Source organism: Oryx dammah, unplaced genomic scaffold (assembly GCF_014754425.2).
Source record: "Oryx dammah isolate SB20612 unplaced genomic scaffold, SCBI_Odam_1.1 HiC_scaffold_14, whole genome shotgun sequence".
NCBI classification, from domain to species: domain Eukaryota; kingdom Metazoa; phylum Chordata; class Mammalia; order Artiodactyla; family Bovidae; genus Oryx; species Oryx dammah.
Genome location: NW_024070198.1, coordinates 42,726,018 through 42,739,995, shown reverse-complemented (window position 1 = coordinate 42,739,995; position 13,978 = coordinate 42,726,018). Strand labels below are relative to the sequence as shown.

General features: G+C 53.6%; 1 protein-coding gene across 3 annotated transcripts in view; it reads right to left on the bottom strand.

Moving 5' to 3' along the window:
• Positions 1-13,978, bottom strand: part of LOC120873856 (phospholysine phosphohistidine inorganic pyrophosphate phosphatase) — a 125,674-nt gene that overhangs the window by 97,902 nt on the left and 13,794 nt on the right. For all 3 annotated transcript variants that reach the window (XM_040254834.1, XM_040254835.1, XM_040254833.1), the window contains exons 2-5: positions 11,149-11,336; positions 9,468-9,621; positions 1,655-1,718; positions 705-797 (exon numbers count right to left, since the gene is read on the bottom strand). In XM_040254834.1, coding sequence (XP_040110768.1) covers positions 705-797; positions 1,655-1,718; positions 9,468-9,621; positions 11,149-11,336 — 499 coding nt within the window. The remainder of the gene's footprint in view (positions 1-704; positions 798-1,654; positions 1,719-9,467; positions 9,622-11,148; positions 11,337-13,978) is intronic.

The following is a 13,978-nucleotide window of genomic DNA, read 5'->3' as shown; positions in this document are numbered from 1 at the left end:
CCAAAAGCAGTTATAATGTGGGACTTCCCTGCTGGTCCAGTGGTTAAGACTTTGTACCCCCAATGCAGGAAGCGTGAGTTTGATTCCTGTTCGGAGAACTAAGATCCCGCAGGCCGACCGGTGTGGTCAGAAAAACAAGCTGTAATGTAAAGGTGGCCAGGCGCATGATTTTATTCCTGCATATTCTTTTCATCTTGCTGGACATTGTCTTTCCAATGAAATAGTTTTAGTACACTGACCAGACTTGTCAATTCCGATCCTTCCAAAGAAGCAGCAAAAATCTTAGGAAAAGCCACGAGCATTTCTCTTTCTCACTCTTGTTTAGTCGCGAAGTCCTATCCGACTCTTTGCAAACCTGTGGACTGTAGCCCACCAAGCTCCTCTGTCCCTGGGATTTCCCGGGCAAGAATACTGGAGTGGGTTGCCATCTCCTTCTCCAGGGGATCCTCCCGACTCAGGGGCTGAACCCTTAGACTGATACTGATTTGATAGGTTGAGAACGTTCAGTGGGCCTCCTTGGCTGTCTTTCCCCATCTTCCCAGTCAGATCAGCCCTCATGCCTGGGGATGGAGGAGCGAGGGGGATACCAGCTTGGCTGCCTGAGTCCCCAGACTCATTTCACGTGCCCAGGCTGCCCCCGGGGAGCACTCTGGCCTCCCCCGACAGCTGCCTCCACGTACATACTTCGTGGGGAGCCGGCTTACCTCGTGGGCTTCCACCCCCATCTCTTGCAGGGCAGACTTGAAAAACTCGGGGGAAGGCTTTCCCACCACCTCAGCTTCAATACCACAGGCATACTAGGGGAGAGAGAAGAACTCGGCATGGGCTGGGGACCAGGGGATGGTGGAGGGGAACCCTGGCCTGGTGAAATCCTCCCCCTGGGGAATCAAAAAGAAAGGCTCCAGTGTGCACCCAGGGGCCTCTAAGGGGCAAGACACGCGGCCCAGAGGCTTGTGAGTGAGCATAACAACTGGGCTTCCCAGGGTGCTGGGGGCACCCCCACCAGGCCCCTGCCACCTGCCCCAGGGCCAGAAGACCTCCGGGGCGTTAGGGGCTCTCCTCTGCATTCCACTTCTCCTCCCTTCCCCTCCCCCCTCCCCCAGCTCTGTCTCAGGTCCTCCTCCAGCGGATAAAAGGCCCAGGGCCCCAGCCCTCCCACCTGAGTGCAGGTAGGCAGGCGCCAAGGCGGCAGTGGCCCGGGGCTGACCTGGGCGGGGAGCCCAGCTGAGCCCAGCCCTGGAGACTGGAGGAGGGGACTGGGAAGGCGTCCAGCTACCGCACACAGAGTCTGAGGTGCTGCAGAAAAGCAGGGCGAGGGACGAGGCGGGTGCACAGGGATCTTAAGGAGCGAAGAACCCGGAGGAGAGGCGCAGAGCCTGCTGGGAGGGCCAGCGGGGCAGAGGCCAGGGTGCGGGGTCGGGGACCCGGGAGGTGGAGGGGGAGCGAGCGACAGGGAGCAGGGGGACGACCAGCGCAGCTGAGGGGCCAGGCTCCAGAGGAGGCGAAGGGCCGGGCTTGAAGCCGCGAACACGGCGTCCGACTTGGAAAACATAAAGGCACTGGGAACGCCGAGCACCCCATCTTCTCCGGGGAGACCAGGACATCCCGGAAGGCCCCGAGACCGGAAGAGGGTTGGGCGGACCCAGGCAGGTACCTCAAGCGCCTTCATGTAGGGACCAACGTCCAGCATCAGGCCAGAGGTCTCCTTGTAGTAGCGTCTAGAAAAGAGCCAAGGGGGACAGGGTGAGCTGAGCCCAGGACCTGGGAAGCGCCCAGGGAAAAACCGCCCTGTCCTGGTTCTGGGCCGGCCCAAGAGGGCTGTCACAGGCCAGGGTGAGGGCAGTCGCCATGCTGAGAGTGACCGACGGGGGTCAGCACAACAGAGCCAAGCAGTGGCCAGCACGCCGGGGCGGGGCAGGGGGATGAACGGGGGGCCCCGGGGGCAGCTGGGTCCAGTTGCTAACACAGAGAAACACAAGTGACCTGTGTTCTGGGAAAGGGCAGCCGGTCCACAGAGCGTGTGGCGAACCCCTAATTGCTAATAATTAACCCCTAATTGCTGCCTGGAGAAGAAAACTCCATTAGTTCCACAGCATCTCCTAGCAGCCGGAGGGTCAGCAGAGGTGCCAGGCCTCACGGGCGCCAGATGCTTCTATGAGATGACAACTGTTTCTTCCCCGCCTCGCTGGAGGCTGAGACGGCTTGGCTCTTGGCAGCGCCTCCCAAGACGGTCTCACTTCTTCCCTCCTGTGGGCACCGTGCCCAGGCCACACACAGACCCCTCGGGGCACACGGTGACCAGGCCCAGCTCTCTCGGAGCACAGCTATTTGACTACAAAGTGGGGAGAAGGTGGTTTGCTCTGTGCAGCTCCGAAGAGGTTGAGACCAATCACACCAGTTACCCTTCCCCCCTTCCCACGACCGTCGAATCTGGGAGACATGAGACAGCACGCGCTAAATGCCCTCGGACAGATGAATGGAGAAAGACGTGACACACACACACGGTGGGGTATTACTTAGCCATAAAGAAAGAAAGTCGTTTGCAGCAGCACGCATGGACCTAGAGATCATCACACCAAGTAAAGGAAGTCAGATGGAGAGACAAACACCAGATGATATCACTTACATGTGGAATCTAAAAGAATGACAAAAATAAACAGTGTGTATGGAAAAGCAAAGAGAAGACTAGTGAAGCCTGCTGACTTCAGGGTTCTGGCTTGCTTTTAACTGCGGGACTCTGGGTTGCGTACGCCCTCTGGGCCTCAGTTTCCTATTCTGTAAAATGGGTCAAAAGAAGGTCCAGTGCCTACCCCCATGGGCTGCTGTGAGGCATGCGTAAAACAATACAGGCAAAGTTCTAATGTGATGCCTGGGGTGAAGAAACCATTTCAAAAAGGTAGCTACCCAGACTGAGATGGGCAATAAGATATGAGCCAGGGAAGAAAGAATGAATGCAGGTCTTTCCAGTTTGTGGGGGCCGGACCCTGTCCTGTGTCTACTGGAAATGGTAGGACCGAGCTCCCGGGAGCTGCTTCTAGCAGCTTCCTTCCTCTGGCTCTGCAACACCCAGGGACTCTGCCTGCCCCTGTGGGCCCTACCTGAAGCCTCCAAGGCTGCAAGAGCCTGGCCACCCGCAGCGATCACCTGGCCCCTCAGATGGGAGAAGCGCGCACCCTTTCTGCATCCTCACTGCCTGCCCTGGAAGCTTCCGTATGGACGCAGGCTGGGCTGCAGCCAAACTCTTGCCCTTGGCAAGGGCTGGTCCCCTGCCACTGCCTTGGGCCAGGCAGATCAGAGCCCGACTGCTGAAGCTGCGGGGGGCCTCTTCCATCGCAAGTGGACCCGGTCTCCAAGTCAACCTGGGCCTCTCGATCCAAGCCTCTGGGTCCAAGGCTCTACACCCTAGGGGTCGAGCCGGAAGGACGTGGCTCGGCTGGGGAGCCACACACATGCAGGAAGATGCCTGGGAGCCGGGAGAGAGCCACCGCTGCTCATGGAGCTGGGACTCGCCAGCGATCCCCTTCTTAAGGAAAGTGAAAGCGTCAGTTGTTCAGTCGTGTCTGACTCTTCACGATCGCATGGACTGTAGCCTGCCAGGCTCCTCTGTCCATGGAATTCTCCAGGCAAAAATACTGGAGTGGGTTGCCATTCCCTCCTCCAGGAGATCTTCCCGACCCAGGGACCGAACCCAGGTCTCCTGCATCTGCAGGCAGATTCTTTACTGTCTGAGCCACCAGGGGAGCCCCCCTTTTAAAAGCGTGACCCCAAAACATAGGCTTAGAGGTTCCTAACTGTCTTGGTCTCAAGTCTGGACTCCAGACATCTGTCCTGAATTTAAACAGCCTCAAAACAGTGTTGGCTTTTATTTTTCCCCAGTTCCACAATAAACTACTTGGGTATGATGATTCCCTCAGCCGGGTCCAGGGTTTGAAGGACTGGCCAAGTAAAGCCAAATGTGGCCAAGAGGCAGAGGAGGGGCCAAGCTCCAGAGAAGCATCAAGCAACCCCCAGACACCGGGTGCTGGGACCTGGGCTCTCTTGGAGGGGGCCGCTGGCATCTGCTAACTCGGTCCCCCAAACATTTAAGACGAAGCTGTCCCGCAGTCCTTTGCAGGGTACACTCTCAGACCCAGGCTGCTCCCCAGAGACTCCCTGTCTGGTGGGGAAGCAGACACGTCCACAGACAAATATGAAAGAGCAGGACCTGGGTGATGGCAAGCGGAACCTGGTGTTCTGTGCACTCTGCGTGGGGAGGGCCAGGCATGCTGGGGACGGGGCGGTAGGGAGGCGTCCCAGAGGAGGAAGCATCAAAGCTGAGGCCTGAAGGTCAAAGGGGAGGAGTGGAGGGGTCTAGACCCGGGGGCTCTCAGACTTGGTACCTTCCTGAGGACCCCGAGTGCCAGATGCCACCCCAGGCACACAGGAGTCCATCAGATGCTCAGAGGCACCCCCTTGTCCACCCCCTTGTCCCCTACGCTCCAGGAAATGCTCAGCCAGGGTGAGAGAGAAGGGAGCTGGTGTGTGTGGGGGTGGGGGGTGGAGGGGGTGCTGAGGGCGGGGCACGTTGACGAGAGCCAGGGCACCGAGGACAGAACCGAGGAAAGAATGCAGCCAGCACAGGAGAGGACGACCCAGGCGCCAAAGGAAAAATTATAAAACAAGGCCGCTCTGTTGCAACACACGGCTCTGTCTGGAGCTGAGGATTCTAGGAGCCTCTGGCCCAGGACAGGCTCAGCTCCCAGCCGGCTGCAGGAGGTGGGAGCCCTCCCTGTGGAAGGGCCTCCCAAGGACACCCACGCCGCCCCGCTTCTGCCTGATGCACCCTCCCCCGAGTCTTCCTTCCAGAGTGACAGGTACTGCACCTTCTTTAGTTTAAATTTAGTCCTGGTGGGAAGAAGAATTGGAACATGCAGCTGAAAAGATCCAATCAAAACCCTCTTCTCTTTGCCACACTGATTTTTGGAACCTAAAGAAAAAAACTGACTTGCATAAATCTAGAAACCTTAATATTTCTTTTTATACTAAATGTGGACATACTTTCATAGGGCCAAGAACTTGTCTTTATTTCTTATTCATCCAGGAAAACAAAAAGGCATCTTGAGGCCATCTATTGGCCCAAAACATTTTTAGGGATACAGTAAACACTAGTACCCAAGTTAATTTTTCTTATTCCCCAAACACAAGAGATTTGATGTGTTTATCTTCTGTTACTGGTATAATAAAAGCCACGGCAGGTCTGGCTTGAACCTGAGTACTCCAGCCACAAAGAAGAAACCGTGGATTCCAGAAAGACAGGGGAAAGCCAGAGAGCCGCAGTCAGATAGATTTTATCTTTATTCCTCTGCCCTCCCTTCCGATTATTCAGCACAGCCTCCCTTCAAAATGACCACTTGACCTTTCCCACAAGAGCCATTAACCTTCCATAGTCTGTCGCGTAAACAGCTTAATTTTCCGACGGAGGCATGACAGAAGAAATTACAAAGGCAATTCCCACTCTCGGTCCAAACAGATGCCAAATGTAAATCACTCCGTTTCCAGGATGAGGACATTCTGCCCCAGTGAATCCACCACCCTGCCTCCTTGGGAGCACCTCGCAGCCCCACTCGGGTGAAGGACGGCCCCTCATCCCCGGTGACCCTCAGCTGGGTGTGGCAGCAGCTCGGCCTGCGTCCTAGGGCTGTCCCAAGGGGCGACGACCTAAGCCCAGAAGCTGCTGGCTCCTCTCTCTGATTTCTGAGCACCCAACCCACAGCCCCAGTCAGAACCCCCAGCAGCTAGCCACCCCCTCACTAGCTTCTTACTTGGAAAACACATCTTTGCCTACTACTGAATTTGTTATACAAGTACAAAGCTAAAAGAAACTGATTCCATATTTTTTTTTTCTTTTTCAACCATACCTATTTTGACTACTATCCCTGATCTGGAAAAATAACTTTTAATAATTAAAGATAATTTTGAAGACAAAAGTTTTAACGTAAATGAGTAATAACAAAACTTCTTAATCGTGCTGTTTGCGAGGAGTTGATAACTTTAGGGAAGCCTTCAGAACCAAGGCGGAACGTGAAAGAGTCAAGCTGGCCAGCTTCTGTGGTTCGCAGTGACCTAAACTGCAGAAGGTAAGACCAGCAAGGAACTGTGGCAGCTAATTTTATGTCAACTTGGCTGGGCCAGATATTTGGTCTAATGGTATTCTGGATGCTTCTGAGAAGATGTTTCTTGGATGACATTCACATTTAAATCAGTAGACTCAGTAAAGCAGATTGCCCTCCATAATGTGGTGGGCCTCATCCAATTAGTTGAAGGCCCAACCAAAACAAAGTCTGACCTCTCCAAACAAGAAGGAACCTGCCGGCGGATAACCTTGGCACTCAGATGGCAACTCTTCCCTAAGTCTCCAGCCTGCTGGCCTATGCAGGAAAAACCTAGCCTCCACAATCAATTTCTCTTTATATACCCATCTTCCTCAACCTATGACAGGGTTATGTTCTGATAAACGCATCACAAGCTGAAAATATCACTAAATCAAAAATGCATTAAAAAATGCATTTAATAAGCCCAGCCTACCTTAAATGTGCTTAGAACACTTATATTAGCCTATAGTTGGGCAGAATCATCTAACACAAAGTCTATTTTATAATAAAGCACTGAATATCTCATGTAATTTATTGCTGAAAGTGAAACTCAGAATGGTGGTCTGGGTACAGAATGTTCGTACGTGTATTAGCTGTTGACCCTCGTGATCATGGGGCTGCCTGGGCGCAGCCAGTGCTCAGCATCCGCCCAGCATCGCAAGAGAGGACTGCACTGCATGTGGGAAAGGATCACAGTTTTTCTGAACGTGCGTAGCTTTCACACCATAACCAAATTGAAAAGTTGTCATTTGAACCATCGCTAAGTCAAGAACTGTCTGTATATACATCACCACACTCTGTTGGTTCTGTTTCTCTGGAGACCACTGACTAACACAGGATACAATTTTTTTGCATGATAAACACACTGGAATATTTGCAGCAAGACAAAGGTCCGTCTAGTCAAAGCTATGTTCTTTCCAGTAGTCATGTATGGATGTGAGTGTTGGACCATAAAGAAAGCTGAGCGCCGTAGAACTGATGCTTTCAAACCGTGGTGTTGGAGAAGACTCTTGGGAGTCCCTTGGATTGTAAGGAGATCCAACCAGTCCATCCTAAAGGAGATCAGTCCTGAATATTCATTGGAAGGACTGATGCTGATGCTGAAGCTGAAGCTCCAATACTTTGGTTACTTGATGCGAAGAACTGACTCATTAGAAAAGACCGTGATGCTGAGAAAGATTGAAGGCGGGAGGAGAAGGGGACAACAGAGGATGAGATGCTTAGATGGCATCACCAACTCGATGGACATGAGTTTGAGCAAAACTCTGGGAGATAATGAAGGACAAAGAAGCCTGGTGTGCTGCACTCCATGGGGTTGCAAAGAGCTGGACAGGACTTAGCAAATGAACAACAACAACAAGAGACACGTATCCTCTCCTCTCTTTCTTTAAAACTCTTTCACTTGCCTATTTTAAAAGAAGCACAGCCATGAAGAAATATTTCTCTACCATGAGAAAAGCAACTCTCGGTACAAGATGAACGTCAGCCAACCCTGAAGCCTGGAGATGTGCAGGAGGTCGTGGTGGGGTCTCCGCTGCACCAGAGGTGAGGGACCAGTGGCTCCACCAAGTGGCAGTGCATTTGGGAATGAGGAGCGAGCACCCTCAGATCTTCTGATTTTTCAAGAGAATCCAGAAATCCAGTTATTTTACGTAAAGGCTTCCAATTTTTAAAACGACCTCAAAAAAGTTTAAGATCTTGTGTGGACCCAATACCTGCTCTAGAATAGAGCCGAAAAGTGACAGGGCACAGGCTTTGGGGGCGCTCCTGGCCGTCCCTGCACTGACTGATGGGGTGACCGTGGCTTACCTCATCTCCCTATGCCCTGATATACCCGTCTGTAAAATGGCAATGACGCTGCCTACAGCTCACAGTGTTGTGGTCAGAATTAAACACAGTGAACTACATAGAGTGCTTAGCAATGGCCAGCAGCCAGATAAAAAGTCCCCCTCGTGTCTACCAGAATAGCCACCCCTATTCGGCAGGCAGAGGTAGGAAGTCCCCAGTCATCAGAAGCACCTAAGCTGGGAAAGGCTTCCCCAGAGATGGGCACAGAATTCCTGCCCTGTGCGCAACGCTGGGCTCGGGTTCCACAGCACCCCTGTGACTCTAAAACCCTAGCGCTGCTTCCACGGAGGACAGAGTAAACCCGCACTGCTTTCTGGAAGGCAACTCGGCAACACGCACAAAGGACCTCAAAAAATACACATCACCCGAAATGCCAGAAAGAGGCTGATCATGGCCTTACTCAGGGAGAAGATCAGAAACAGCCTAGGACAACTACAGGAGAGCCTGTAAAACAATTAACAGGAATGACCTCGCTGCAGAGACGTCTACTTCTCACACGGAAGTGTTAGTCGCTTAGTTACGTCTGCCTCTTTGCGACCCCATGGACTGTAGCCCTCCAGGCTCCTCTGTCCACAGGATTCTCCAGGCAAGAGTACTGGAGTGGATTGCCATCCCCTCCTCCAGGGGATCTTCCCAACCCAGGGGCTGAACCCGGAGCTCCAGCATTGAGGGGGATTCTTCACCCACTGAGCCACAAGGGAAGCCCTATTGTATGCAAAGTGCTTCACAGAATATTCGGTGAACCTCTAAAACCACACAACAGAACCAGGTCGAGTTAGATACTGATGCTGTGAACACACCCACATGTAATGATTTCTGCACAGAAAACTGCTGGGAAGGACACACACCAAAATGCTGGCCGCTGTTCTCTCCTGCAGTGGGACTAAAAATGCTGTTTTCCTCTTTTCGCTCATCTGTATTCAACAGTTTTTCTTCAATGAAGATGTGTTGTTCTTTGTGATAAAAAGGGTTAAGAGAAATAATCAGCACAGTGTTTTGAAAGAGACGGTGAGGCCCAGGCTGCAGACTCGGATGACAGAATCACAAGCTGACAGGCTGCTCCTCGACCAGAGATGCGGGGCCCAGACAAGAGCACACAGGCCCTCCAGCCTATTTTCACTGCCCAGGCATCCGTCTCCTTGGCACAACCCATCAGCCCTGTGCTGTGTCCTGTGACAATAACCGAAACTCAGGACGGCCACCCTGATCTCCAGGGGTCCCGCCCCTGCCCCCGGCCACTCCCAGCCTCGTGGTCACAGGGATGCTTGACCAACCAGCTGAAGACCAGGTCTCTGCTCAAAAATTATCAGAGACACGGATGCCGAAATGAAGGGGAAAAGCAAGAAAAGGAGAGGGAAGGAAGAAGGAGCCAAACTGCGTCCACCCCATGCCCACGCTTCCCAGCTTCTCTGCTGATTCCTTAAGTCAGAGAGGCCCACGGAGCATCGCCCAGAGTGGCCAGAAATGACGCCCCCGCAGCCGACTTACCCTTTTCCCAGTGAGAAGAGCACGGGGTTTTCCAGCTCCATGAGCACCTGGAAAGCTTTATTCATGTTTCGATAAGAAAAGCCTTCTCCGGCATCTGCAATTACGACACAGTTTGGGTTGGACTTGTCGATCTGATCAAATTCTGAGCGGACTCCTGAAAAGAGGGAGAGACAAGGGTTCAATCCCTGGGTCGGGAAGATCCCCTGGAGGGCATGGCAATCCACTCCAGTATTCATGCCTGAGAAATCCCATGGACAGAGGAGCCTGGCGGGCTATAGTCCATGGGGTCGCAAAGAGTCGGACACAACCGAACGACTTAGGAATAACAACCACCAGCAAAGTCTGCAAGTGACTTTGAGATGCATCAAGAAGGTAAAGATGGATGGATGGATGGAGGGATGGGAGATGCATAATGAAGAAAACATGTCAAAATGTCATTGGTAAAGTCAAGGTGAAAGGCAAACAAATGTTCCAAATAAAATTATTTCTGCTTTGTCGTCTGTTTGAAAATCCTCATAACAAAAAGTTGGGGAGGGGGAGGTGGAATTCATCGACAATAAAACCTGAAAATGAGTCAAGGTCTGAAAAGGCAGGGATACCTGTGCAAAACACAGACACAAGAGAACAGGCAATGAAGGGTATCTGGCTTCCCCCACAGCTTCTCGAGCTCCAACATCTGCCTGTTGGCCTCACTGATGAACACCGTCTTCAAGGGGAACGCTGAGTTTCCCTCTCATCTCTGGTAGGTCCACCCCCACCCTCTGCCCCTGCCCTGGGGAGGGGAGGATTTTCTCTCTTAAATCTTTCTGTTACTTTAAGGACCTGTTCTAAAGACGCTGGCAAGGATCCCAGATCACAGAGGAAGCATTTCAAGAAAAACAGTTTCTAAAGGCTGGGCATGTCGCCCTCGACTGGTGCCAGAGCTGTGGACTCGGCCTCCAGATCTTCAGGAGCTCTCTCCATTTCTGAGAGTCCCCTACCCCTGTCCCGGGGTAGAAAAGTGTGCTTGCCTCTGCCGCAGGTTTGTAAATAACAACACCAAGCGCAGAGGAAGGAAGCAGGAAGGCTCTGTGCAACAACAGAAAATTGTCCTGAATTCTGAAGCGGTACTATCTCTTCTTTTTAAATATTCAGAAGGTGCCAGGTAATACTGTTCTTTCTTCTTCATTTCAGCAAAACTCCCAGCTGAGGGTCAAAGGAACTCTGTCCTTGCCTTCAGACTGATGTTAGCAAGTAAACCTGTGCCATTAGCCAGAGCATGGGGCTGGTTTTCACAAATACGGTTCCGAAACCTACAGACCTAGCTTTGTATCTGTTCTATTTGTCTGTCTGTCTCTCTCTCTCTCACACACAGACACAGACCCCAGAGGCTAAAATCTTGCCCCCCTTGACAATTTCCTGCCACCTTGCTCCATCCTGGATCACAGAAAACAGACCCAGGGTTTTCCTGCCTCCAAGGAGCCATATGGACCCTGCCTCTGACCACCACCCCACCCCACCCCGACTCCCAGGCCCAGGATGATGCCAGGATGGATGGGGCCAGGGTCCCAGCAGGAAGTCCCTGGGTTCCACCCCAAGGCCCACGGGTCTAACAAGGGCCAGGTGCTCCCTCTATGTCCTCCCCAGCCCCCAGCTGGAGAGGGGGTGGCTTCACCCGCCCTGGGGGCCCAAGGGGGCCTACCGTCGTGGACAAGCAGATGTGGCCGCAGGCCTCGCTGCTTCAGGATCAGGCAGGCGGCGGGGGCCGGGGCGGTTACCTCGCCCTCGGAGACGTCGAAGCCCAGCCGTCGCAGCAGCCCCACCAGATCCGCCCGCGACTTCTGCGACTCGTTGGTGCAAAATCTCACCTTCAGCCGGGACTGTTTCAGTCTGCAGGGGGGAGACAGGCCGGGGAGGGGCTGTCAGCAGGCGGCCCGGCCACCCAGGGCCTGGATGGGCGCTTCTTCTCCAGGGAACAGTTCAGAGCAAGCCGGGTCTCCACAGGCCCCTGAGCTGGGCCTTGACAGCCTCGCCGGACCCTGGGGTTTCTGAGCTGGAGAAGACCCTTCTCATCCTCACCGAGCTCAGCACACCTGAGACGCCCCAAGTTCCCACGTGACCTCTGCTTCTGCCTGGGACACAGCCATGCCCCTCCACTCGGGACACACAGCCTTTTCACATGTGCCAATCCTCCCGCCTCCCAGGAGCCACTCGACACCTCCCCGCACCACACCTCACCGCTCAGCCTGGTGGAGGTCCTCTCCAAGCGTCCTGGCCACCCCTCCGGGCCCTCTCACCACAGTGAGCATCTCCACTGAGCATCTGAGCTGACCCCTGAGTATCCACATTTCTCCCAAATGAAAAGGCTGGGGGACCACGCCTGAAGTGTTCTATCTCGCCGCTGTCACTGAAGACAGGTCAGCCAGATGGAGTCATCGGGCGCACGGGTGAGCTAACGGGATGGGAGCCGGGGATGCCTGCAGCTTCTGTAGCTCTGACAGCCCGTCTGGGCTCACGGGAGGCCCTGCAGCCCTGCTGCACCTAGGCAGGCTCTGCGAAGGCCAAGTGACAAAAGCCGACACCCAGAGAGAACCCAGGGAAATAACACTGAACCCTTCTGCTGACAGCGACTGAGCACCTACTGACTGGCACACGGACACACCGCAGCGCCTGCAGGCAGGCTCTCTAACCCCGGAGCCCTCAGTCGGTGCGTGAGGTGGGAGACCGCACACAGGAGGGGCACTGGGATCAGGACGAGAGGTGACGGGAAGGACCAAAGAGGTGAGGAGATAGGACGGCCAGGCAGCGTGGGCAGGTCAGGAGGCCTCCCTGGGGAGGAGACAGCTCTGGAGCTGAGACTGGAAGGGAAGCAAGGAGACAAAGGAACAGGGACCCCCCAGAAGGAAGGAGGGCCCTGCAACAGTCAGTGCTGCGGGCGAGGCCAGCCCCTGAGTAAGGGGGCCAACAGGCTGGCTACCCAGCTGGTCCGGAGCACACGGCCATCCCTGGATGCACCCTGGGCCGTGGCGAGGGAGCCCTCAGATTTGGCATCTAATGAGAGTGTGGCAGGGGCCATGGAAGTCACCAGGCTGCAAGTCAGGAGGTCCGAGAAACCCTAGGGAAAAGGTGAAGGGTCTGCCCAACGTCCCCTTCTCCGTCCATCTGGGCGACGCTGCCCTGCTCTGTCCCTAGGCTGCTTTTCTTTCTGACGCGAACCCGTATCTCCAATCATCTCATGCTGGCATTTGTTCAGCGTCTCTCTCCCGGACTCGCGTGCTCCATGAGGTCAGGAACGAGGTCTGATGGCTGGGCCCACGCCGGCCCCTGACAAGTGTTTGCTGAATGACTGAGTGATGGCAAGTCCAGATGACAGCTGGTGAGAGGCACCCTGCCTTAGGACCATGCCTACTGCATCCCCTGAGGGTGCCCCGAGCCTGCACACCCTTCACTGCACCCCACTCGGTGGTGAGGACATGCACCCCCACGTGACGGTGGGCCTTCAGACCCGCCAAGCGCCGGAGCCGACAGGTGAGACCTGGGAAGAAACGTCAGGCCCGACTGACAACAGGGCGAATAAACGCAGACGGAGAGGCTGACAATGTCGTACAATCAGCAGCCCAGGTGATTCAGTCCTTTCTTAGTATTTGTCTTTCCTAATCAGGGGGTTATGAATTATCAATTACGCTTAGTGGTTAATTGCCCTTCATAAAGACAGCTTTTGTATTTTTAAATTAGGCAGTTAATATATTGTAACTAATAGCATCACCTTGTATATTACAGACAGATCTTCCACTGATTGGCGCCTGGGATGTGCGATCCGCACCCAAATTAATGGAGCAGTTGAGGGAAGAAGGCAGCGGGTGCCGGGGGACTAATTATTGCTAATGGATTACGATGTGACCTTCTCAGAACAGTGAGCAATCGGTGTGACGGTGAGATGACAGGACCTCGCAGCTGCTATTCCAAACACAGCTCCGATGCCCATGACACACAGGTAAACAACAGAACTCACTGCAGACACTGTTCTCCGCCGACACACAACGTACATTTACTGAAGACACGTTGCTTTAAAATCGAAACTACTCAAATGGAGAAAGTAACATGGAAACCTCTACACAACCATATGTAAAACGGATAGCCAGTGGGAATTTGCTGTATGACCCAGGGAACTCACACCGGGGCTCTGTGACTACCTAGAGAGGTGGGGTGGGATGGGAGGTGGGAGGGAGGTGAAAGAGGGAGGGGACATATGTACACCTCTGGCTGATTCACGTTGTTGTATGGCAGAAACCAACACAATATTGTAATTATCCTCCAATTAAAAATAAAATAAAATTACTAGTTTTAGGACTGAATCAGCCCCTGGACAGCGGTGGGAAATGCTCAAGGAAGGCCCCTCACTGCAGGTCTGTCCATTCATGTCCCTGACCACACCCTCTTTTCGCTTTCTGGCATGAGTCCCAGGTCGTCTCTTCATTTTTCTTAATTACTAAAAGTAAAGAAAGTACTGGTTGGATGGATGCGTGCATGCT